The sequence below is a fragment of the Chrysemys picta genome, chromosome 5 (genome assembly GCF_011386835.1).
Source record: "Chrysemys picta bellii isolate R12L10 chromosome 5, ASM1138683v2, whole genome shotgun sequence".
NCBI classification, from domain to species: domain Eukaryota; kingdom Metazoa; phylum Chordata; order Testudines; family Emydidae; genus Chrysemys; species Chrysemys picta.
In genome coordinates this window covers 90818902-90844080 of record NC_088795.1, presented here as the reverse complement: position 1 = coordinate 90844080, position 25179 = coordinate 90818902, and the positions used below count along the sequence as shown (strand labels likewise).

Here is a 25179-nt window from a genome sequence, read left to right as displayed (position 1 = left end):
TAAATAATACAGAAAAGGAAATCTCAGTAAATCCTCTTAGAACCACATTTGTTAAGTGTATATATTTTTTTAAAATCCTATGGAATGCAAAGAGTCAATTACAAGTGGTGGAATGAAAAAATGCATTATTGTAACACATAGTTCTTATATGATGCTTTACATTTTCAAATGCTATATAAACATTCAGATCCCCAGACTCCCCTAAATCCAAGGGTCTTGAAATGACATGAGTCTGCACTCAGAAACTTTTCTCTTCATTCTTCTGCTGGGGCCATGGGAGGTTGCACTGCAACAGAAATGGCAAAGGGAGTGACCCACACATCTAATGAGATCTCAAGAGAGCCACCAGAGGCCTGGGTCATCTCCTTAGATGCCCTGGCTCTTTGTTACCTGTAGCCCACTGACAGCATGAATCTGATGTTACTTTAGGCTCTGCCAAACAGCATGGCTTCTTAACTTTCCTTCAGGTCTTGAGAGGATCAGAATGTGGATGGGGAACATACTGAAGATAATGCTGATTGAATCAACATTAACTTGTGCTAGTTTGCCCATCCATGTGTTTAAGGGTGGCACAATGAAGTTGTGCATGAAAACCACCTCCAAAACTTGCTCCCTCCTATTTCATCCCTCACCCACAGAGCCACAAATCATTAGATTGACAACATTTCGCTTAATGGCCTTTGTATCAAATACATTTAAATGAGAGATGTGGTCTACGCACAAGAGTAAAAGTTCATCTACATACAAAGGGGATCCCAAACAACTAAAATGGTTTTAATTCACACATTTATTTATGTCAGTTCAAGTCTGTGTGTGGACAAACTGATTCCGGAATAAGACCACCCTTTTCAATTTATATTATGTCATTTTTGTAAATTTTATTCTGGACTATGGCTGTCCACAACAGACTTGCACCAACATAACTGAAGGTGTGGATTAAAACATGATTTGGTTCCCAATCATGCATAAACTAACCGTCCATGCTCGGAATTTCTAAACTCAAACTCTGTCTCTGACTCTAGTTTTCTCTATAACCTTGGGAAAGTCAGTTCACCTTTGTCTTAGCTTCTCCATCTGTATAATGGAGCTAATAATTACCTGCCAGAAGGGTATTGTGAATATTAATTAATTTATGTAAAATGCATCGAAAATGAAAAATGCTACATTATATTTAGGACAGATGCATGGGACTGTATATTCAGACTCCATAATCCAACAAGGCCACAAAATGCAGCATTGTGTCACATTGTAAGTTGTGGCCAACCACAGCATTGATCCTTGTCCACCTGGTTTGTTCTTCCATTCACTAATTTGCTCCGTTTAAAAAAAAAAAAAAACAGGTGAAAGTACTATACACTGTAACTAAAAAACCCAAAAATAAATATTTGACTTAAAGACCAAGTGGAAACTAAATTTTTACTTCTGCCAACCTCAGTCTGTTTGCCAGGTACCAAGGCATGTGTTTGGTAAGATACAATTCTTTACTTTTAAAATGTGCCATAAATTCTATTAGAGAAAGCATAAATAATTAAAGTGAATGCCTGGAAACTGGCACCAGCTACCGGCATGATGACTCAACCTCTTGGAGCTCCATTCATTATATTCAGCTACAAAAGCTAGAAGTTATAAAATATGCATGAATAAATTCTATTAAGTATTAACACACTACTTCTTTAAATGTTCATTCTGACCCAGGTGGTACTGATACAGATTATCTCTTCTCAGGCATCTTTTTACTTAAAATAACCCAAGATTATTGTGCTGCCTCTAAGGATTAAACAAATTAGTGTCTCAAAAATGTATTATAGGACTCTCCCACTTTCCGAGGCATAAAATATAGTTAATGCAAAGTTTGCTCTCTGGCATTAATTGTTACACTGATTACGAAATGCTGGACTTGACTGTATAGATTATCTTCATCTTTCTCCTTTAATTTTAAACATTTTGAACCAGAGTCTTCAGTCTGCTAAATTCAGTCTTATGCAGACCAAACTGAACTACATGTGGCAAGAGATTTGCACTGAAGAATTCCCCCTTTAAAGGAGGAATCTTCATAGGCACAAAAAGCTGGCAGAGGCAGCTCTGCGACCTGACTCTATTTTAGGATTTTAGCAGTATCCGAGTACTTTCCACCTAAAATCAATAGTAATTGCAAAGACCCTAGTCAACTCCATAGAGTGTCCGGCGCTTCTCCTTTTTCAGGGTAAAAACTCTGCTTGAGGTAAGGATTTTGTTTTTATTTTTTTAGATTTCATTAATCTATGTCTTGTTTTAAGTTGACTTCTTAGAGGAAAAAAATCCAGACATTAAAGGAAATTGATGCTTTCATGTAACTGGTCTGTATAGGTTATATAATAGGCCAAGATTTTCAATTTTGAAAATCTGTGCCATACTTAATCACTGCTACCAAGGTTTAAAAGGACCCAGTTTTTCTTTATTTTGAAAACAAATACATTTTGAAAACTTTCTCAAATATGCTGTCAGTTTATACATTGCAATTATTGTCCCAAACCTCCAGACCACTTCTCACCTTAGATGTCTCATAACAAATCTTTTATTAGCCCTTACCCTATTGGTTACAGCTTTTTTCCTTTGATGACAGCTGACATTTGTCTTTGTCTCTCCTATCACAAAATTGCCACAAATATGGGTATTTAATGCAATACAAGAGTATTATCACTTTGTTAATACATCTGTGACTCAATGGTTGCCAGCATATTTCAGGTAATATGAGTCTTGTTCGGGTGTATAACAGGGTTCAAAAAAGAACTAGATAAGTTCATGGAGGATAGGTCCATCAATGGCTATTAGCCAGGATGGACAGGGATGGTGTCCCTAGCCTCTGTTTGCCAGAAGCTGGGAATGGGCAACAGGGGATGGATCACTTGGTGATTTCCTGTTCTGTTCATTCCCTCTGGGGAACCTAGCATTGGCCACTGTCGGAAGACAGGATACTGGGCTAGATGGACCATTGGTCTGACCCAGTATGGCCATTCTTATGTACACTGTTTACCATGTGTTATTCTTTTTACACTTTAATTTTTTTTCTCCAAAAACCAAATAAAGGGCCCAAGCCTGCAAGTCACTGAGTGAACCTGCCTGCAAGGTCCTGAGCACTCTCAATCCCCATAAAAAGTAATGAGTTAAAGGTGATGACTATCTCGCTGAGGGTATTCAAAATGAGATGCGGGAGGAAGGGAGGGAAATTTATCTCCTGGGGGCACTCCCACTTTTATAAAACCATACGAACAACTCTTCTTACAGCTAATAACATAATCAAAGTCATATCCCTATTTTGTGCACAATCATTCACTTCTTTTGGTAACCGCAGCAAAAGCCTTGCATCCCACTTAATGTCAAGTAATTTTAATAAAATTATGTTTGCCATAACTCAAAGTCTTTGGATCCAAGTACCTTACCACAACACTTCCAGCAAAGACGGGAACTATTTAAAGTGTGGTTACAGTCAGAAAAGTGGCTTTATAACAATGACACCGTCTTATCTCACAGTACTGATCCCTTTATATAATCATACCACACTTGATTATTGGCAAAAATAAGATTTTTGTTATTGTTTACTACTCAAAATAGCACCCTATAACCCCCATGTTCATCATTCATATATGGTTGTGATATTTCATACAAAGCATGCCATGTAAGATATCATATGAAAGGTCATGATCTGCTGAAACCCGTTGTTCTGTACAAATATTAGTGTGTATGAAGTTATGAGATTTTGCTGTATGGTTGTTACTGAAATATGTTATAAGTTTGCTAGTGACATACAACGAAGGCAAACCACTCCTCAATGACCATTAATCAGCAGGGGAGTTGTAATCAAGAGATTTGCAATTCAATGAGGGCTGCCCAAGCACCACGCAATAGGGACTACTGAACTCTATGACTCAGTTGCACAAGACCACACCAGGGGGATTGTATCAAAGGGGTAGTCGTGTTAGTCTGGATCTGTAAAAGCAGCAAAGAGTCCTGTGGCACCTTATAGACTAACAGACGTATAGGAGCATGAGCTTTCGTGTGTGAATACCCACTTCTTCGGATGTGAATACCCACTTCTTGTTCATCCCTGTGACTCAGCAAAGCCCCCCAGGACATGCCTGGGCTAGAGTCTTCTAGGCATATGGACTAAGGATATAAAATAGGGGACAGTGTCATCATGCTTTTGCCTTTCTCCTCCCCTACCTATGCTGGAAGCAACAAGAATGCTGGGAAAACAGAAAACTTCAACTGAGGAGACAGGTCCAGGCTAAGGGAGAATCCTGTGTATTAAGAACTATAATATCCAGAGGGGTGAGAAAATTGCTTGATCTAAATACTGTCTAGTGTAATAAGGTATAAGATTTAGATTGTGAGCTTATCTTTTTTTCTTTTAATTTCTCTCTCTGACCTTTTATGCCTACCACTTATAATCACTTAAAATCTATCTTTCTGTAGTTAATAAATCTGTTTTATATTTTACATAAAATATTTTCCTTGAAGTGCTTGGGAAATCTCAGCTCAGGTTACAAAGGCTAGTATATGTTCTTTCCACATCGAGGGAGGGGCGGACTGGGTAATAAACTTACACTGGTCAGGCTTCTGACCAGGGCAAGATGGTACAGCTCTGGGGTGTAAGGCTGGGGAGCTGGGGGAAATTGGCTGATGCCTTTCTCTGTGTGATTTGTGAGTGGCTCTGGGAACATTCATGCAATCTAGCTGGGTGTGGGGCTCTATATGCTGTTATGCTTAGTGATAACAGTGCACGGAGGGGTTTGTTGCTTGTCACTAGCAAAGCATTGCAAGAGACAGCCCAGACGGGTACAGCAGTACCGCAGTTCCAGGTTGCACCCCAGGGATTCCATCACATTAGGACAACAGAACTAATACAGCCCTGGAAGAGTGAGTCATATTTTTTCTGACTCCAACTTCTTCAATACAATTTTTAACTATAGGCATGTTTACACTACAATCTTAAATTGACCTTGGTTAGGTCAATTTGCAGCCACCACAGTAATTACAGGGGAACCAAGAGGGCGGGAGGGACAGCCAGGCTTCCTGCTGGGAGAAGGGACCCCAGCGGGCAGCAGGGCTGCCAGTGGGAGTGGAAAGTCCGAGTGGCAGCACAAGCAGTGAGTCTGGGTAGCAGACCAGCTTGGAGCAGAGAGCCGGCAGCAGCCCTGCTGGGGAGCCAAGCCTTCTCAATTTCAGGGCTCCAGTGGAGCCCTGAAATTAACAAAAGACAGCCAACAGCCCATGTAAGTAACACAGTGTCTACATTGACACTGTGTCACTCTAACTACACCGACATAAGCCCTATGCCTCTCATGGAGGTGAGTTTTGATATCAGTGTAGTAGGGCACTTACTTCAGCAGGAGCAAGACTGTTGTGTGTACGCTGACATAGTTAGGTCAACATAAGCTGCCTTATGTTGACCTAACTATGTAGTGTATTTCCAGTTGAAGAACCTTTATTATAAAATGCATTCACCAATTACACTTGAATTATAGTTTGTACACCCTGGTAGGGGCAGGTTTAATGGCAAGGATGTATGTTCCAGAAAGAATGAAGTTTGATGTTCAGATTCTTAGGTGAGTTTGTATGGCTGGCAGTTAGAATAAACTGTAAACTAAACCAGATTCTGCCATCCAAATTTACTGTGAGTAGTATTTTATTCCAAGAGTAATCCCATTAGAGTCACTAGCGAGGTACTACTCAAAGTGCGTTACAGTTGCAGAATCAGGCCTATAATAATATTAGCACTGAGATAAAAACATGAGACCAACAAATGCCATTTTTAGTCTCTCTTCAGTGTAGAATTACAGTTTAAACCCATATGATATAGTTTTTGATTAGTTATATGGCATCTGTGACCATTAATTTTTAGTTAAGTGCCTTTAAATGATGCTGCATCTGAACATAATAAAATCCACAGAAGATTGACCTATTCCCTGACCAGGGCCGGCTCCAGGCACCAGCCTTGCAAGCATGTGCTTGGGGCGGCACCTGGAGGGGGGCGGTGCTCAGGGTTGGGTTTTTTGGGGTTTTTTTTAAACATACTGGGGCTGTTGGGGTGCCCGGCGGCGCTCCGGCCCGAGAGCGGGGCCGCGACTGGGCTCGCCACCCTCCCCCGGCGCTCCGACCGACCCGGGAGAGCAGAGCCGCGGCCGGACTCTCCGCCCTCCTCCCGGCGCTCCGGCTGGTCGGGGAGAGCGGGGCCCCGGCTGGGCTCGCCGCCCTCCCCCCAGCGCTTCGGCCACCGGGGAGAGCGGAGCCGCGGCGGGCTCACCGCCCTCCCCCCGGCTCGCCGCCCTCCCCCCCGGTGCTCAGCGCCCTCCCCTGCCACGCTCCCCGGTGGGAGGCTTTTTTGCCTGGGGCGGCAAAAAAGCCAGAGCCGGCCCTGTCCCTGACAATGTCTCCATACAGTTCTGAGGTAACAAGATATATTTTTCCACTACAATATTAGAAATATGAAAACTGGTACTTAAAAGTATCATTCTAAAAGACTAGATAGCTTAGAAAATTGATAAGTTCTGGAGGCTTTTAACTAAGTCTCCATCTTAAATACTGCCCAAATTAAGAGAGACTAAAACCTGTTACCAGCTGATGGTTGTTGGGTGATGTATAGGTGGCATCCCCTTGTGGCCCATCAGGGCACAATTTTCCAACTTCACGTTCCCGAAAGTTAGATGTCACTCCTCGCAGATCCAGTGCCATGGATTGGAGTCCTACCCTTTCTCGGATGTTACAAAACAAAAATGAAAACAGTGAACTAAAACTCAGGGTTCTCTCAGGATTTGTCGGCTAGATCCTGCCCTTCTGCTCTAGGCTTGTCTCCATGCAACTAGTCCCTTCTTGTCCGTCTTCCTGGGCCTAGTCGTCCCATCCACCCAATGGCTCATCTAGGTAGCAAACTGTCTTAGAACATGTCTACACTGCAATTAAAAACCTGTGTCAGCTGACTCAGGCTCCCGGAGCTCAGGGTAAGGGGCTGTTTAATTGTAGTTTAGACATTCAGGCTCAGTCTGGAGCCCGGGCTCTGGGACACCTCAGGCTCTTGGCTGGAATCAAGGCTTCCCTTGGCAAGCAAGTAGCAGAGCTCTGCTCCCCTTTCTGAATATTTTTGGCAAGTAGTAGTGGGGTGGGGTAAGCTAGGTCCACAAGTTCTCTTCAACCCCTTGATGCCAGTGTGGGGCCTATCTGGCCCATCACAGGTGACCTATGTGAAATGAGTTGGTGAACACAGTCCATTTATTAGCTGACAATATCAACAGTCACAAAGTTATAACTGCACAAATTGGCATCTTTGTTAGCTGTCTCAATTAGGGATGCAATTCATTTTTGCCTCATTTCAAATCCATTTAAACATTGAAATTCAGACTGTTTAAAGAGTTACTGGGCTCATGTTTCATTTGGGACACTAAACTGAAATGACAGGTTTGATAAATGCAAATACCACAAAATCATATACATTAGCTACACAAGAGTTACATCTAGATATAGGGTGAAATCCTGTGAATTTGTTTCTAGTTATGGAAATCTGAGCAAAGTTCAAGTACATTATACAATGTAAAATACCTCTTTCACACAGGAACAAGATGCAACTGCACTATAAATTAAGGGTAATATTTTCAAAAGCTCCTGCATGATTAAGAAGCGTAAGTCCCACTTTCACTTCCCACTTAGGCACCTGAGGCCAGATTTTCAAAGGTATATAGGCACCTAAAGATGAAAATAATAATACCCTAACTCTTTACAAAGCACTTTGCATCATTAGATCTCAAAACACTTTACAAAGGAGATCAGTATGATTATCCCTATTTTACAGATGGGGAAACTGAGTCATGCAGAGGTGAATTGACTCTGCCATGGTCACACAAGTGAGTGTCAGATCTGGGAATAAAAGCCAACCCTCAAGAGTCCCAATCCAGTGCTCCAGCCACTGTTCCACGCAGTGGTACCTAAACTGCATAGTATCCAGAAAAAAATACATAATATTGACATAAATAGTTCTATGATTCTGCTATCATTCAAGTAACAGAATTGTCTGATAAATTATCTACGCTCTGTAGTACATATACTTAACTACAGTGGAGCTATTTTTCATACACACTTTGGGACAGATTCAACTTCCATTAAAGTTAGGGGGAAAAGACTTCCATCTGTTTCAATGGAGGGTGAGGGGCTTCAGGACCTTTAACTGCAATATATCTACAATATATTATTAGTAGTAGAAATCACATATATCGCACAGTCAAATTATAGACATATTCTCTATCCTACATTACATTAAATCTAAAACAAGACAAAACAATAAAAAATACCTACCCTCCCCCGTCCACAATACATATTTATTTAACTAGATTCTGACATGTTCCTCTGACCCATTTTCAACAAACATGACTGTGTTGCATACTACAGCATTTCCTCCAGCCCAATGGTACATCAGCTATGTTTGCTGCATCCTCTCGCTTTTGTTTTTCACTTGCCTTCTAGGCAACTAAAATGGCAACAATTGTATACAAATCAATCTGAGGCGGTATATGAAAAAAAGGTGGCTACCTATGAGAAGGTATTCATATCTTTAACGTTGCCAAAATGAATGGCAGAGGCAAGACTTGAAGCCAGTTCTGGCTCTAACCAAAGTTGGGATACTATTTATAGCTGTCTTGACTGAGTTACTGGCTGAGAAATCTTTGGATGATCAGACATACTTTAACTTCTCCACATGGAGTTAGTGCCATATGACCCATATGGACAAGAGAATTCATAGCAGTCTGGAGGTTGGCCCACAGCACTGATCACGACACTCTGGTGGAACTATTTGGAGTGGGAAAGTCCAGTGTCAATGCAATTGTTTTTGGATATATTAATTAATTAATTAATGGAGATATCCCATCTCCTAGAACTGGAAGGGACCTTGAAAGGTCATCAAGTCCAGCCCCCTGCCTTCACTAGCAGGACCAAGTACTGATTTTGCCCCAGATCCCCAAGTGGCCCCCTCAAGGATTGAACTCACAACCCTGGGTTTAGCAGGCCAATGCTCAAACCACTGAGCTATCCCTCCCCCAGTAAGGCCTGCTGTGACTGCATGATCACCATTGCTAAAGTACTAGAGAAGCCTGTCCATGTTTTTTGTTTTCGCTCTACTGTTTATTTGCAGTTCCAGAGGTGATAAAATGAAAGCATTTAAGAAGAGCCTCCCCCACTATGCCTCTCTAAGGCCCAAGAGCTGATAAGGCTTTTAAAGTATCTTTTTATTTCTTTATTCCATTATTCAATTTCCCTAGGTAGACGGATTCTTATGGAGTTTAATCTTCAACCTCTTGCAATATAAAGCAGAGAACCAGAGGCACTGCTGAGTCAAAGATATTAATAATACATAAAAAGATAGATGGGCAGCTCTATATTTCTGTATGTGACTGGCAGGCACTCTGTTTTGAAGGGAACCTGCAAAGTCAAAATATGCATAAATGACTTCACATAAGGTGAAGAAGAGAGGGTGAAACATTCTTTTTAAATGGCTAGACTATTGTTGACTGACATGAATTTATAGACATATTAGCCATAGTGCAAAAGTGATAAACACGTTATTATAAAATCCCAGATGGCATTTTCCCTGGCAAAAAAACATGCTGTACCCAGGCCATTCCACTTCTGACTTTAGTCCAAAGCATACTCATCTTTTGTTAAATTAGGCTCTTTAATAAAGTTTATTACATCATCATATGACCAAATTTTCAGTGATCACACTGTAGCCTCTATAAACTCTGAATCAGTCTCTCTTGTGGGGCTAGTACAAATGAAAACACCAGTTAATGTGTTTCAATTTTTAAAAATGGTGTATAAACTCCTCTTGTAACTTTAAAACTATGTCTCCATGGTGAGGAATTGCAGAGTAGCTTGAAAAAGAGCTCAGTGGCTTGGGGGAAATGATCGTCATCCCAACTGGAGTATGCAGCACACAAGTTTCTTCAACCCCAAGGCGGGAGTAATGGGCTATTTCAAAAGTATTTTTAAGTGCGGGGTGGAGATCCAGAGAGGTGGGAAAATGAACTGTCTACTCTCAGTGAAAGGTGTTCTCAGTGTCATTGTGTACTCCCCACTATTTTCAGAGTGAGAGAGGCATCTCTGTCCACAGAGACTTTCTAACTAACATTTAGCCAGACAACCCAGAAAGAACTCACCCTTCCTACCTTAAGGACATGGGAGGGAGGATCATTTGCTTTCATTCCCATTACCCCAATTGCTATTTACAATGATCAGACTGGGCGGACATTTTTACTCCTGTGAATGGAGCAGTCTCAAATGGCTGGGAAATGCCTGAACTAGTACATAATTTCACCTGGGAGGTGGGTACTTCCACCCCTTTGAACCAATAACAGTCCAGCTCTTTGACAGCTTGGGGCTAACCCCTGGAGGTAATTTGGGCTAAATAAGTATGATATCCCCAAAAAACAAATTCAAAGCATGGAAATGCCAAGTTGCAAGACATTTCTTACCCATTCCTTAATGCTCAAATAATGTATTTCAACTGACAGTGACAGACATGCAATTTCACAAGAAGCTCCCTTCTGCCTCCAACAGGTAAGTTACATATTAATCTCCTTCATAGAGTAACAAAAAACTGTAATTACAACCTCAGTGACATAAGCAAATATTTGCTGCTGACAGATGTACACAGGTAAAGTACACAGTTTGTGTTATGTGTTTGTGTGGAAATCAGAGGTCATAATTTGTGTGCTTATCCTTGTGTAGCTGTGCAATGAAACCTATTTTAGTAGACCATGGGGAGAGAGCAACACTTATTTGAACATCCTGTCTCTCATACTCCAGAGACTCAGGACTTGCCTGACCTCACCCCAGATGAGCAAGGGTAACACACCTTCTTGAAAGCTTTAAGAGCAGTTTAACCCAGGAAGTGTAAACAGATATATGGAAAACTGGGTTTTGTGTGGAACTCTGAAGAGAGACTGTGGATACAGATTAGACACTCCAAATTACAGCTGCAGCACCCCTCCGCTTGAAGTGGATTTAATTATAGACAGGGTTTACTGTTTGGTTCAATGGCTCTCAGCACCCCAACTATACAAATTGTTCTAACACCCCTGGAAGGCTGATGATGACTGTTTTTGAGAAGAACAAAATATCCATTTTCAAAAGCAGCCCTATCATACTGAAGCACATTTCTAAAAAGAGAATGAAACTAGTGGCAGTGGAATACAACAATTGTGCTGCTTCTAAGGGTATGTGTACACTATGAAATTAGGTTGATTTTATAGAAGTCAATCTTTAGAAAGCGATTTTATACAGTCGATCGTGTATGTCCCCACTAAGCACAGTAGGTCGGCGGAGTGCGTCCTCATCTAGCTGGTTAGCATCTACTCACGGAGTGGTGCACTGTGGGTAGCTATCCCACAGTCCTCAATGCCCACTAGAATTCTGGGTTAAGCTCCCAATGCCTGATGGGGCAAAAATGTTGTCGCGGGTGGTTTTGGGTACGTGTTGTCAGTCTCCCCTCCCTTCCTCCCTCCTTGAAAGCAACGGCAAACAATAATTTCGCGCCTTTTTTCCTGGGTTACCATGCAGACACCATAGCACGGCAATTATGGAGCCCGCTCAGCTCAGCGCTGCTGTTGTGAGCATTGTAAACACCTCGTGCATTATCCTGCAGTATGTGCAGAGCCTGGCTAGGAGCCGCCAGCACGAGGACAATTGTGAGGAGGACATGGACACAGACGTTCCTGAAAGCACAGGATGTGGCAATTGGGACATCATGGCGGCAGTGGGGCAGGTTGATACAGTGGAACGCAAACAAGCACAGACTGTGGGACCGCATAGTGTTGCGGGTATGGGATGATTCCCAGTGGCTGCGAAACTTTCGCATGCATAAGGCCATTTTCATGGAACTTTGTGAGTTGCTTTCCCCGGCCCTGAAGCGTGGGAATACCAAGATGAGACCTGCCCTGACAGATGAGAAGTGAGTGGCGATAGCCCTGTGGAAGCTTGCAACGCCTGACTGCTACCAGTCAGACAGGAATCAATTTGGAGTGGGCAAATCTACCGTGGGGGCTGCTGTGATCCAAGTAGCCAAGGCAATCAGTAACCTTCTACTAACAAGGGTAGTGACTCTGGGAAATGTGCAGGTCATAGTGGATGGCTTTGCTGCAATGGGGTTCCCTAACTGTGGTGGGGCGATGGACAGAACACATATACCAGTACATAAACTGCAAAGGGTACTTCTCAATGGTGCTGCAAGCACTGGTGGATCACAAGGGACGTTTCACCAACATTAACGTGGGATGGTCATGAAAGGTGCATGACACGCGCAAGTTCGAAAAGCTGCAACAAGGGACTTTCTTCCCAGACCAGAAAATTACCATTGGGGATGTTGAAATGCCAATAGTTATCCTTGGGGACACAGCCTACCCCTTGCTCCCATGGCTCATGAAGCCATACACAGGCAGCCTGGACAATAGTAAGGAGAAGTTCAACTATAGGCTGAGCAAGTGCAGAATGGTGGTAGAATGTGCCTTTGGACGTTTAAAAGCCCGCTGGCGCTGTTTGCTGATTAGGTTAGACCTCAGCGCAACCAATATTCCCATTGTTATTGCTGCTTGCTGTGTGCTCCATAATATCTGTGAGAGTAATGGGGAGACATTTATGGCAGGGTGAGGCAAATCGCCTGGCAGCCAATTTTGAACAGCCAGACACCAGGACTATTAGAAGAGCACAGATAGGCGCGCTGCGCATCAGATACGCTTTGAAAAACAGTTTCATGACTGGCCAGGCTATGGTGTGACAGTTGTGTTTCTCCTTGATGCAAAACCGCCCCCTTTGTTGAATGTACTTCCCTGTAAGCCAATCTCCCTCCCCACATTGACCACAGCTGGCAAAGGAAATAAAGTCCCTATTGTTTTGAATCCATTCATTCTTTATTTATTAAAAAAGAAGTGAGATCACTGACAAAGTAGCCCGGGTGGAGTGCGGGAGGAGGGAAGGACAAGGTCACATTGCTTATTGAAGCCACACTACATATCAAAGCTGTTTGAATGACAGCCTGCTGTTGCTTGGGCTATCCTCTGGAGTTGAGTGGCTGGGTGCCTGGAGCCTCCCCCCTGTGTTCTTGGGCGTCGGGGTGAGGGGGATATGGAACTTGGCAAGGAGGGCAGGCGGTTACACAATGGCTGCAGTGGGGGTCTGTGCTCTAGTTGCCTTTCCTGCAGCTCCACCAGATGCCTGATCATGTCCGTTTGCTCCCTCATTAGCCTCAGCATCTCCTCTTGCGTGTTCTGATCACACTCACTGTATGCTTTCCTGGCCTCTGTCACCGAATGCCTCCATACATTCAGCTGTGTTCTATCAGTGCAGGAGGACTGCACGAGCTTGGAAAACATGTCATCACAAGTGTGTTTTTTTCGCCTTCTAATCTGCAATAACCTCAGGGACGGAGTTGATACGGGGAGCATAGAAACATTTGCACCTGCAGGAGGGATAAAAAGGGAGAGTAAAATTTAAGAAGATACATTTCTGAGAACAAAAGGGAGACTCTTTCACAGTGAATCAAGCAATTCACAGCAGACAGCACATGTGCTTTAGGTACAAAGTTACATTTTGTCTTTTATATTGAGTGCCTGCCAGTATGGTGACACATCAAACACGGCGGGGCAACAGAATTCGGTTTCCAGGCAGCCATGGTAAGTCAAAGGGTACGTGGGGTTGGCTTCTTCCGCCTTCATAACATGTGGCAATGGTTTAAAACTGCAGCACCCTCCTTTCCCATAGCAAGCAATCCCAGTTGGATTTGCCGTTTAAAATGAGGGGCTGTGATTTTGGGGTGGATGTGCAGCACACCCCTCCCCCCACCGCATAGCTATTCTCCAGGATGATCCCTTTTAGCCAAGCACAACAGCCCAGCATGAATGGGGTCCTTTTACTGTTCCCTTACAAATATTCCCTTATTTCAACCAGTTGACCATGAATGATATCACTCTTCTGAGGCTGACACAGAAAGATAAAGACCGAATGTTGCATGAATGCGACCAAAACCCAGGACCATTCGCTGCCATGCTTTGTGCGGCAATGATTCCAGACTACTTGCTACTGGCTTGGTGTGGCAAAGTGTCCTACCGTGGAGGAAGAAATAAGGCAGCCCTCCCCAGAAACCTTCTGCAAAGGTTTTCAGAGTACCTCCATGAGAGCTTCATGGAGATGTCCCTGGAGGATTCCTGCTCCATCCCCAGACATGTTTATAGATTTTTCCAGTAGCTGTACTAGCCACGAATGCATCCCAATTCTTCAGGGCAAATCAAACATTAAACACAATTGCTTTTAACCCCTGTAGTGTAGTTACAAATGTGAACTCACCAGAGGTGCTTTCTCCGCCTTCAGGGTCCGGGAACCTGCCTGGGGAGGGTATTGGCTCCAGGGTGATAAAAAGGTCCTGGCTGCCGGGGAGAATGGATTCTCCGCTTGCCTGCTGTGCATTCTCCTCCTCTTCCTCATCCACAAAATCCTTCTCCATGTTGCGTGAGACTTCCCCCTTGTAGATGTCCACGGACAGTGGTGGAGTAGTGGTAGGGTACTGTGACAGGTTGGATCACAGAAACCCCCTTGGGAGCTGCCACCCGATGTGCCAAGACTACCTCTGCTCCTATTTTCCCTGCCAGCTCAGGACTCCAGCACCCTGTCTTGCTGAGCCAGACACTCCCATCTGCTTCAACCCAGACCCAGGGTCTGAAAGATGCAGGTTTGCCTGAAAGCAGCTAACAGAGGTGTCCTTGTCTTTAGCACTCAGATGCCCAACTTCCAATGGGGTCTAAACCCAAATAAATCCATTTTACCCTGTTTAAAGCTTATGCAGGGTAAACTCATAAATTGTTTGCCCTCTATAACACTGATAGAAAGATATGCACAGTTATTTGCTCCCCCAGGTATTAATACATACTCTGAGTTAATTAATAAGTAAAAAGTGATTTTATTAAATACAGAAAGTAGGATTTAAGTGGTTCCAAGTAGTAACAGACAGAACAAAGTAAGTCACCAAGCAAAATAAAATAAAATGTGCAAATTTATGTCTAATCAAAGGGAATACAGATAATCTCACCCTCAGAGATGCTTCAGTAAGTTTTTTCCTCAGACTGGACACCTTCCAGGTCTGGGCACAATTCTTTCCCCTGGTACAGCTTGTGATCCAGCTCAGGTGGTAGCTAGGGGATACTTCATGATGGCTCCTCTCCTCTCTTGTTCTGTTCCACCCCTTTATATATCTTTTGCATAAGGCAGGAACCCTTTGTCTCTCTGGGCTTCCACCCCCCCCCCCCTCACTGGAAAAGCACTAGATTAAAGATGGATTCCAGTTCAGGTGACATGATCACATGTCACTGCAAGACTTCATTACCCACTTGCCAGCACACACATATACAGGAAGACTTACAGGTAAAACACACCTATTTGCAGACAATGGTCCTAGTTAATGGGAGTCATCAAGATACCAAACCACCATTAATGGCCCACACTTTACATAATTACAATAGGCCCTCAGAGTTATATGTTATATTTTTAGTTTCAGGTACAAGAGTGATACAGTTATACAAATAGGATGATCACACTCAGTAGATTATAAGCTTTGTAATGATACCTTACAAGAGACCTTTTGCATGAAGCATATCCCAGTTACATTATATTCACTTATTATCATATTTTTATAAAACCATATAGACTGCACAACGTCACAGCGTCCCCCCCCCTCCCCAGAATGGAATACAGCTGATCATAGAAGCTGTGTGTCACTGGTGTAGCCTCTCTCCACCATGCCCTGTGCGATTTTGGCATATCTATTAGCATTTCTTCTGCTGGATCGGAGTTCTGCCTGCACAGATTCTTTTCCCCATACAGCAATCAGATCCAGTATCTCCCGATGGCTTCATGCTGGAGCTCGTTTGTGAATCTGGGACTGCATGGTCACCTGTTCTGCTGAGCTCGCCACGCTGACCAAACAGGAAATGAAATTCAAAAGTTCCTGGGGCTTTTCCTGTGTACCTGGCTAGTGCATTGGAGTTGAAAGTGCCGTACAGAGCGGTCACATTGGAGCACTCTGGGATAGCTCCTGGAGGTAAATACCATCGAATTGCACAATGCTGTGTCTGCACTACCCCAAATTTGACCCAAGAAGATTGATTTTAGCGCTACTCCCCTTGTTGGGGAGGAGTAAAGCAGTAGATTTTAAGAGCCCTTTAGGTTGACGGAACAGGGTTCGTTATGTAGCTGCATTGCTTATAAAATTAACCTAAGATGGCTAAATTCGACCTAACCTCGTAGTATAGACCAGCCCTAAATGAACTGAAACAACAGCAGTTGATAAAATGCTAATTCCATTCATGAATACAATGAAAAAGTCTAGCAGAAGAAATACTATTGTATTGACATAACTTTTATACCATTTGCTTAACACTTGGGAAAGGAGGAAGCCTTCCAGACGCAAAAATATGAACACTTTTTCTTCTCATATAGGAAACTAAATCGTTGTGCCTGTAAATTGCTGCTAAAACTTCACTGATGAGCATGTAATAACACTGTTTGGGGCACTACATATACATAACAGCACCTACTGTTTACCTATTGTTTACATGTCTCCATTAGCACTCAGGTCATTGGATTAACAGAGCTCTCTCTTTCCTTTTCTATTTTATAAATAATACAATAGTCAAAAAGAGAAAACCACATCCAGGGCATGATTTTATTTATGGTGTATTTTTACAGTATAGCAGTACTATTTTATTACATTAGCTAGTCTCACAATTGTTGCAGGTGATCAGATTCCTAGGGCTTCTGTTGAGTTATTAAAAAAAGTGATCACATTAAACCAAGAAGATCTCTGTGTGCTAAAACATTCAGGATATTTCCTCTAACATTTTCAAATTGAAATGCATCACACTTGCATAGCTCTACTATTATTAGGAGCAGGAGAATATCAGCCTGATTTATCTGGCAAATATCGAGTATTGACTTTTATATAATGAGTATTGACAAAGATGTCTGGAAAAAAAATCTAACCTTTTTACATACATCCAGAACCATTATTTGCTTCTGTGAGTGTAAAACACCACATCACGGTCTTTCTTTTCTCTCTGCTCTTTTTCCAGGCCATGCTGGTAACCACACCAACACCCAAAAGCACTTTTGGGCTAGAGTCTAATGCCACAAAGCTTCCTACAGATAATCTATAATGTTCCAGAACAGCCAATGAGTTCCCCTATTCCCCCACCCTCACCAGAGACAAATCTAGGCTGTTACTCAAAGTTCCCTAGAGAGGGACTAAGCAATAAACTCCACAACCTGGCACATCAAGATAGATAAACTATTGTCATCATTACATCAGGAATTCATGGCCTAAACAGCTTTAGAAAGCCACTTAACGAGACTTCTAGCATTAGGCAATCACCTTGTGAATTAAGACTTACTGCTTCACAAGATTTACCTTGTAAATATTTTTGAAATAAAAAGAGACCCAGAACCAGCAATAAAAAATATTTTTTATTTATAATCCATCTTCTAAAAACATTGAAAAATTTCAGCTTCAGCCCAAGAGGCTTATATGCCAAATTGTGATACAGCTGCCAATATAAATGTGATCAGATGGCTTTTCTGCTGTAACATTAGCAGTTGATGCATCACTGCATCGTATTGTTAGATATGACTCTCAGAGGGGTTCTAATTGAAAATATAAAGAAACCACTGTAACTAGGCACACTATATATTTCCTAAAAAATAATACTTTGTAGCAGCTTACCTCAGGTGCCTTTTTTCTTCATCACAATACTTTGGCTACTGGAACACTGTACCTGCATTATGTTTAACATCTAATGGAATCATTTTAAATTACCCTAATACTGTTGATTATACCTTCTCAGTTCAGTCCTTGTAAAGAATTTGCACAACAATTTACTAATGAAATTAAATATCAGAACATTAATTGTTCAGAGATTAATTTTTAAATGCCCATTTTTGTCTTCAAAGATGTGAAATGTATTAAAAGTATTTTAGGAGAGAATAAATTCAATTAAAGAAACCACTTCTTTTGCCCTTCATTTTTTTCCCAGTACCTCTTTGTTTATCACTAGAAGTTCCACATCGGATTTACATATAATGGAAGCAGATCGGTTTGTATTAGTCAGAAGACAGATTTCCTGCAAAAACAAAAACAAGAAGCATAATTCTTCTTTCAACTGTACAGTTTACTTTTATAATAAAACACTTAAGATTGCATAGAGGATTGCACAACTTTTCATTAAAGGTATAAAGATAAATTAATAATAGTAAACTGGGTAAACACACAGTCCTACAAGGAACTGAGTTCCTTCTACTTCCATTGACTATAATATATTGTTTTATCCTATCTGCCCCTTGCAATTAATATCAAATGCACTCTGCTCAAGGGGACACATTTTAAAAAGCTTGAAAATTCTAAAGTAAATTTTGGGAAAATAAAATTATTGCAGGTAAAGAAATCAGAGGGCTTTCTAAATGTAAAGTACCTTCTAAATGGGCATCTAATTTCAAAAGGCCAAATGCTGCCTTCTGTGAAAGATGCATACTTGTACTTTGGGGCAAAATCCAGCCTAATGTTTTTAGGGTGCAAAACTAAAAAGAGTTACCATCATTTTTATTGTATGAGGAACAAACTCCTTTAAAATGAAAATAGATTTAATCACACATGTTCATTTTCCTTCTATCCTGTTAGTCATTAGGAATTTTCTCATGTTGCATTGCTACTAGACAATCTATTGGGCCCGTCAAATTCATTTTTATTAACAAATGTCTAAGGGCCTGATTGTCCCTTACTGAAGGTAGAGGCTAAAGAGAAGGAAGGTAATTTATATAAGATTTCTTCCAAACATTCCTACATGCTGTTTCTGGTCTCCAGTGACAGCCTGTCTCACTTCCCTCTGCTCTCCCTGCCCCCCAAACAAACGAAACACGAAAGCCTGGATCAATGGAATGTACTGTGGTGTGGGGGTAATAATAGGACCTGGAGACAAGTTCTCTCTTCTTCCCACCTCCTTGTCCATGCCCCACATCTGCCCCAACTTGTCCCTTTTTCCTGCACAGATCACAGGATTCATGGAGCACTTCCACAGGGAGGGCATGTTGCTGCAGGGTGTTCTCCACAAGGGGTATGGTCAGGTATAAGTTATTCAATATTCTAATACGATTTAACAAAAGCTAAAAGTAACCATGATATACATTTTGTCTGACATTCAACTTAGCAGAAATTTTTACCACATTATTTTTAATTTTCTAAATGTTATTAAAAACTTAACAAAAGAGACTAAGGTAATTAGGTATCCAGATTCCACTGACTTTCCTTTTGTGTCTTTGGAAATATCCCCTTTAAACATTTTAAAGCATAGTTTCATTCAAATAATATTAAAATTTGAAATGAAAATATTTACCCCTATGAAGTCTCCTTCTTCAGCTTCACATAATATTTCAGAGGTGAAAGTTTGGGCTTTGAAATTTGCACCACCCCATATGACTTTTAGCTTTCCAGATAGTATTAAGTAACATTCACTTGGAACATGCCCTTGCCTTATAACTATGGTTCCAGCTTCACACCTAGAAAGAGAATTAAAATCCCAAAGATAAAAGTTATGTAATGTTGACAATAAACAATGACTGCAATATGCAAAATGTAAACAGCAAGATACAGACATCAGAACGTATCCTAGTAGACTGGATGAAAATTATTCCATAATTAACATGACACACTGAAAAAAGTATAACTTTAATAACAGACTAACTTGATATTATGTCAGGAGGAGAACAAAGCTGTAGAACCTCAGCTGGTACATGCGCTTAATCTGCACATGCTATTACCATGATTGCATAATTATCATGAGTGTGCACGTCCTGAAATCCCGACTGGTCATCTGAGTGCACATTTCCTGCAACTGGATTCCTAAGTCCATCAGTCATGCATGTAAATTAAACACAAAAATGGCATATACTTTTGCACATAAACTGTGCACACAGCATTCTAAAAGTCTGATCCTTTGATGCCAAGATACTTATCAGCAAGGATCCCTGATAAACCTTAAAGGAATTCTATCAGAGTAGTTACAACACATGATTTAGCTTGTGTTGAGACCATCTAATTTAAAGTTTTTCCCTTCAGAAATCTCAACATGTATTTATTTTGTAAAAAGGATCCTTCTAGTATTAGATATACAGCTTACTGGTATATTAATTTTAAATATATTACATATTATATTTCACATATCATGGAAAACATCAACCATTAATTAGTGGTTGATTTGTTTAAGTTTCAGGATACAATAAGGATCAACCTGCAAAACAGAGAGTGGAATTCCTAAAAGATGACATCACTATAGCATAAGGTGGTTTTCTTGCACACCCACGGTAGTTACCTATCACTATAAAACGCTTAACTCTCTGTTCATGAAAAGTACTATTTAAGTGCCAAGTAGCAAACAGTAATGACTATGATATGTTACATACATGAAAGAAATCAAAAGGTTCTTCTTCTCCTGAACCACAGAAGCCACTAAATAGTTATCAGTGCAGCTACTCTTTACTGTCAACTACCTAACTGGTCAGACTGCCGTCACCAAAGCTCAGACTCTAATGCAGTTGTTCTTAACCTGTTTACCATTGTGGGTCACATCCAATACTACCTGTATGGCCCTGAGGATGTCACATGTGTGCTGATGGGGCCGCAGATGGAGAACCACTGCCTAATGTATTCAGCTGTGAAGAGCTTCCATCCTAGTTCACTGGACAAAAACATAACTAAACCCAGAACCAGAGCTGATGTCACCAATAACAAAATAACACAATGGAACAAAGTTACTCGCCAGCCTACTTTGTCAAAACATTAGCTAATTGCGCTAACAAAGACGTGAAAGCAGTCAAAGTCAGGAAAACCGAATTCTATTCCCAGCTGTAGCAGACTTTTTCTATGTGAAATCAGGTGAATCACTTCACCTGTTTTTGCCCTAATTTTCTCATCTGTCCAAAATAGATATTAGTTACCCACCTCACAGACTTGTGGTAAAGCTAAATGCATGATGCTAAGACAACTTTATACCACCTCGCCGTGTAAAGTGGCCTTACAGTGGTTGTAAACATAATTTACACCCTGTTTAAGGACCCTTTACGCTGGCACAGCAGCATAAAATAGCCTTAGTGAAATGAGAATGAGACTCATTAGTGTTTATAATGCATTTTGAGATGTTAGGTTGTAAAGTGCTATATAAGCAAAACATATCACTTATTATGATGCAATGGTAGGTGCGCTATGAGTAAGGCTGCCTTACAAAGCTCAATTTTAACAGAAGCTTTACATTATTTTGTAAAAATCTCATTGAAATAGCAAAAAAAGAAAAAAAAAGCATAGAATATAAAGTTTGAGTTCTATCTGGATTTTTTCATGGTGGTTTGATGAAAAATGAATTGACAGAATGAATAATAGCAGTTCCAAATCACCTCTTCTGGTGATTTTTTTGTCATTGATTGTCTCACTTTCTTTGTACCCCTTTTGCACTTTAGTCCTTTGGCATCATTGTGGCTTCTTGTGTGCTGATTCCTGGAGTATGTTATGCATAGGTAGTGTTTATCTATAGAGTGTTATATACCTTTTTAGTCATAATGGAAAATATGTGCACTGACGCAAACCCACCATACTTAATTTGACAACAAATCTGCTGCAGGCAAATGAGAGAGAAAGAGACTCCCCAAATACACTTGAAGCATAAGGAAAAGTTTCTTGAGCTGGCAAAGAGGAGGCCACGTGTTCAAATCCCACCTTTGCTAAATGTTGTTTAAATTCCCATGCATTTTACTACCCTGATTATTGATTACAATCCCGAACCTCAGTCTACAAGACAGTTAAGGAAGAGCTCAACACTCCCCCACATTTTTAAAATAAATTAGCAAAGAGTTTATACAAGATCACTACAGGCCTAAAACTCTAACATGAGAAACCACAATCTTATCCAGTACATCACACTGCATTTTAAAGGGAATAAATCCAACTATCCTATCTCTAACCACTGTAAACCCACACTCCCTTCCAAGAGCTAGGTATAGAATCCAAGATTCCTAATCACCAATATTTTATTGCTGACCAGTAAATAATTAAGAAAATATGTTTCAAGACCTCTGCAGGGGTTAGTCTAGAGATATGCCTACAGCTCAAATAGTAAGAGCCTACATTAGGGATCTGAAGATCAAGAGATTCAGATCAGCAATAGTATTTATGTGGGGTGATGGTATGTTTATGAGAGTTTCACAAATGGAAAAAGACCACTTTTTGCACTTTAACAATGATATCTTAAATTATGGCATTAATCACCAGAATACACGTTTCACATTTCAGTCATTTGCTAAACAGTTCACTTTTGGAACCCCTAGTCAGTGTGTGTATATGTCCTGCTATGCCCAATCCATAATGGATGTAAACCTGTGACAGCTCTCTACTTGTGAGCCTCACTGCTTAGCACATTATAAAAACTTATGCTTTTAGCTCTGGGGTTTATCATTTCAGTCCCTGATGTTGGCCAGGATGTCAGCTATCAGAGTTGCAGATGTCCCACACTGGTATATTTAAAGGTGGAAAAGAGGGCTGTCGATTAATCACAGTTAACTCATGTCATAACTATAAAGGGAAGGGTAACAGTTCTCCTGTGTACAGTACTATAAAATCCCTCCTCGCCAGAGACTCCAAAATCCTTTTACCTGTAAAGGGTTAAAAAGCTCAGGTAACCTGGCTGACACCTGACCCAAAGGACCAATAAGGGGACAAGATACTTTCAAATCTTGGGGGGGGGGGGGGGGGGGGCGGAAGGCTTTTGTTTGTGATCTTTGTTTGGGAAGTTGTTCGCTCTTGGGACTAAGAGGGACCAGACATCAATCCAGGCTCTCCACATCTTTCTGAACAAGTCTCTCGTATTTCAAACTTGTAAGTAAACAGCCAGGCAAGGCATGTTAGTTTACCTTTGTTTTCTCAACTTGTAAATGTACCTTTTACTAGGGTGTTTACCTCTGTTTGCTGTAACTTTGAACCTTAGGCTAGAGGGGGGTCCTTTGGGCTCTTTAAATTTGATTACCCTGTAAAGTTATTTTCCATCCTGATTTTACAGAGATGATTTTTACCTTTTCTTTAATTAAAAGCCTTCTTTTTAAGAACCTGATTGATTTTCCTTGTTTTTAGATCCAAGGGGGTTGGACCTGTATTCACCAGGGAATTGGTGAAGAGTCTCTCAAGGCTACCCAGGGAAGGGAATTAGCATCAAAAGTGGTGGCAGCAGACCAGATCTAAGCTGGTAGTTAAGCTTAGAAGTTTCATGCAGACCCCCACATTTGTACCCTAAAGTTCAAAGTGGGGAAGCAGCCTTAACAACTCACACGATTAACTCAAAAATATTAATCGCAATTTAAAAAATGTATCATGATTAATCGCACTATTAAACAATAGAATACCAATTGAAAATTATTAAAATATTTTTGGATGTTTTTCTACATTTTCAAATATAGCGATTTCAATTACAACACAGAATACAACTTGTACAGTGCTCACTTTATATTACTTTTGATTATAAATATTTGCACTGTAAAAATGATAAACAAAAGAAATAGTATTTTTCAATTCACCACATAAGAATTGTAGTGCAATCTCTTTATCATGAAAGTGCAACTTACAAATGTAGGGTTTTTTTTGTTACATAACTGCACTCAAAAACAAAACAATGTAAAACTTTAGAGCCTACAAGTCCACTCAGTCCTACTTCTTGTTCGGCCAATCGCTAAGAGAAATAAGTTTGTTTATATTTACGGGAGATAATATTGCCCACTTCTTAATTACAATGTCACCTGAAAGTGAGAACAGGCATTCGCATGGCACCGTTGTAGCTGGCATTGCAAGATATTTACATGCCAAATGCGCTAAAGATTCATATGCCTCTTCATGCTTTGGCCATCGTTCCAGAGGACATGCTTCCATGCTGATGATGCTCGTTAAAAAAATAATGCGTTAATTAAATTTGTGACTGAACTCCTTGGGGGAGAATTGTATGTCTCCTGATCTGTTTTACCCACATTCTGCCATATAATTCATGTTATAGCAGTCTCGGATGATGATCCAGCACATGTTGTCCATTTTAAGATCACAGCAGATTTGATAAAACGCAAAGAAGGTACCAATGTGAGATTTCTAAGGATAAATATAGCACTCGACCCAAGGTTTAAGAATCTGAAGTGGGATGAGGTGTGGAGATTGCTTCCAAAATCTGAGAGGGATGCGGTGTGGAGATTGCTTTAAGAAATCTTAAAAAGCAACACTCCAGTGCAGAAACTACAGAACCCGAACCACCAAAAAAGAAAATCAACCTTCTGCTGGTGGAATCTGACTAGGATGATGAAAATGAACATGCATTGCTCTGCTCTGCTTTGGATCATTATCCGTCATTAGCATGAACGCATGTCTTCTGGAATGGTGGTTGAAGCATGAAGGGACATATGACTCTTTAGCGCATCTGGCATATAAATATCTTGCAATGCTGGCTACAAGAGTGCCATGCGAATGCCTGTTCTCACTTTCAGGTGACATTGTAAACAAGACGTGGGCATCATTATCTCCTGCAAATTGTAACCAAACTTGTTTGTCTGAGCGATTGGCTGAAGTAGGACTGAGTGGATTTGTAGGTTCTAAAGTTTTACATTATTTTATTTTTGAATACAGTTATTTTTTGTACATAATTCTACATGTGTAAGTTCAACTTTCATTATAAAGAGATTGCACTACAGTACCTGTATTAGATTAATTGAAATATACTATTTCTTTTGTTTTTTACAGTGCAAATATTTGTAATCAAAAATAAATATAAAGTGAGCACTGTACACTTTGTATTTTGTGTTGTAATTGAAATCAATATATTTGAAAATGTAGAAAACATCCAAAAATTTTTAAATACATGGTATTATATTATTGTTTAACAGTGCGATTAATTTTTTTCATCACTTGACAGCCCTAGTTGAAAGGTTTGCTTCATAGTGGCAGGAAAGAGGGAGAACAATAGGCAGATCTACTGATGTAACATGTTGTTGCTCTGGGCTATAGCAAAGCTATTTCTATGCCAACTTTATTAAATTTGGAACTGTAATGCA

At 40.8% G+C, this 25179-nt stretch overlaps 1 protein-coding gene across 2 annotated transcripts in view; it reads right to left on the bottom strand.

The window, feature by feature from the left end:
• Positions 1 to 25179, bottom strand: part of LOC112059102 (cyclic nucleotide-binding domain-containing protein 2-like) — a 140870-nt gene that overhangs the window by 43594 nt on the left and 72097 nt on the right. For both annotated transcript variants that reach the window (XM_042841902.2, XM_042841903.2), the window contains exons 5-6: positions 19449 to 19611; positions 18099 to 18182 (exon numbers count right to left, since the gene is read on the bottom strand). In XM_042841902.2, the coding sequence (XP_042697836.2) occupies positions 18099 to 18182; positions 19449 to 19611 (247 nt within the window). The remainder of the gene's footprint in view (positions 1 to 18098; positions 18183 to 19448; positions 19612 to 25179) is intronic.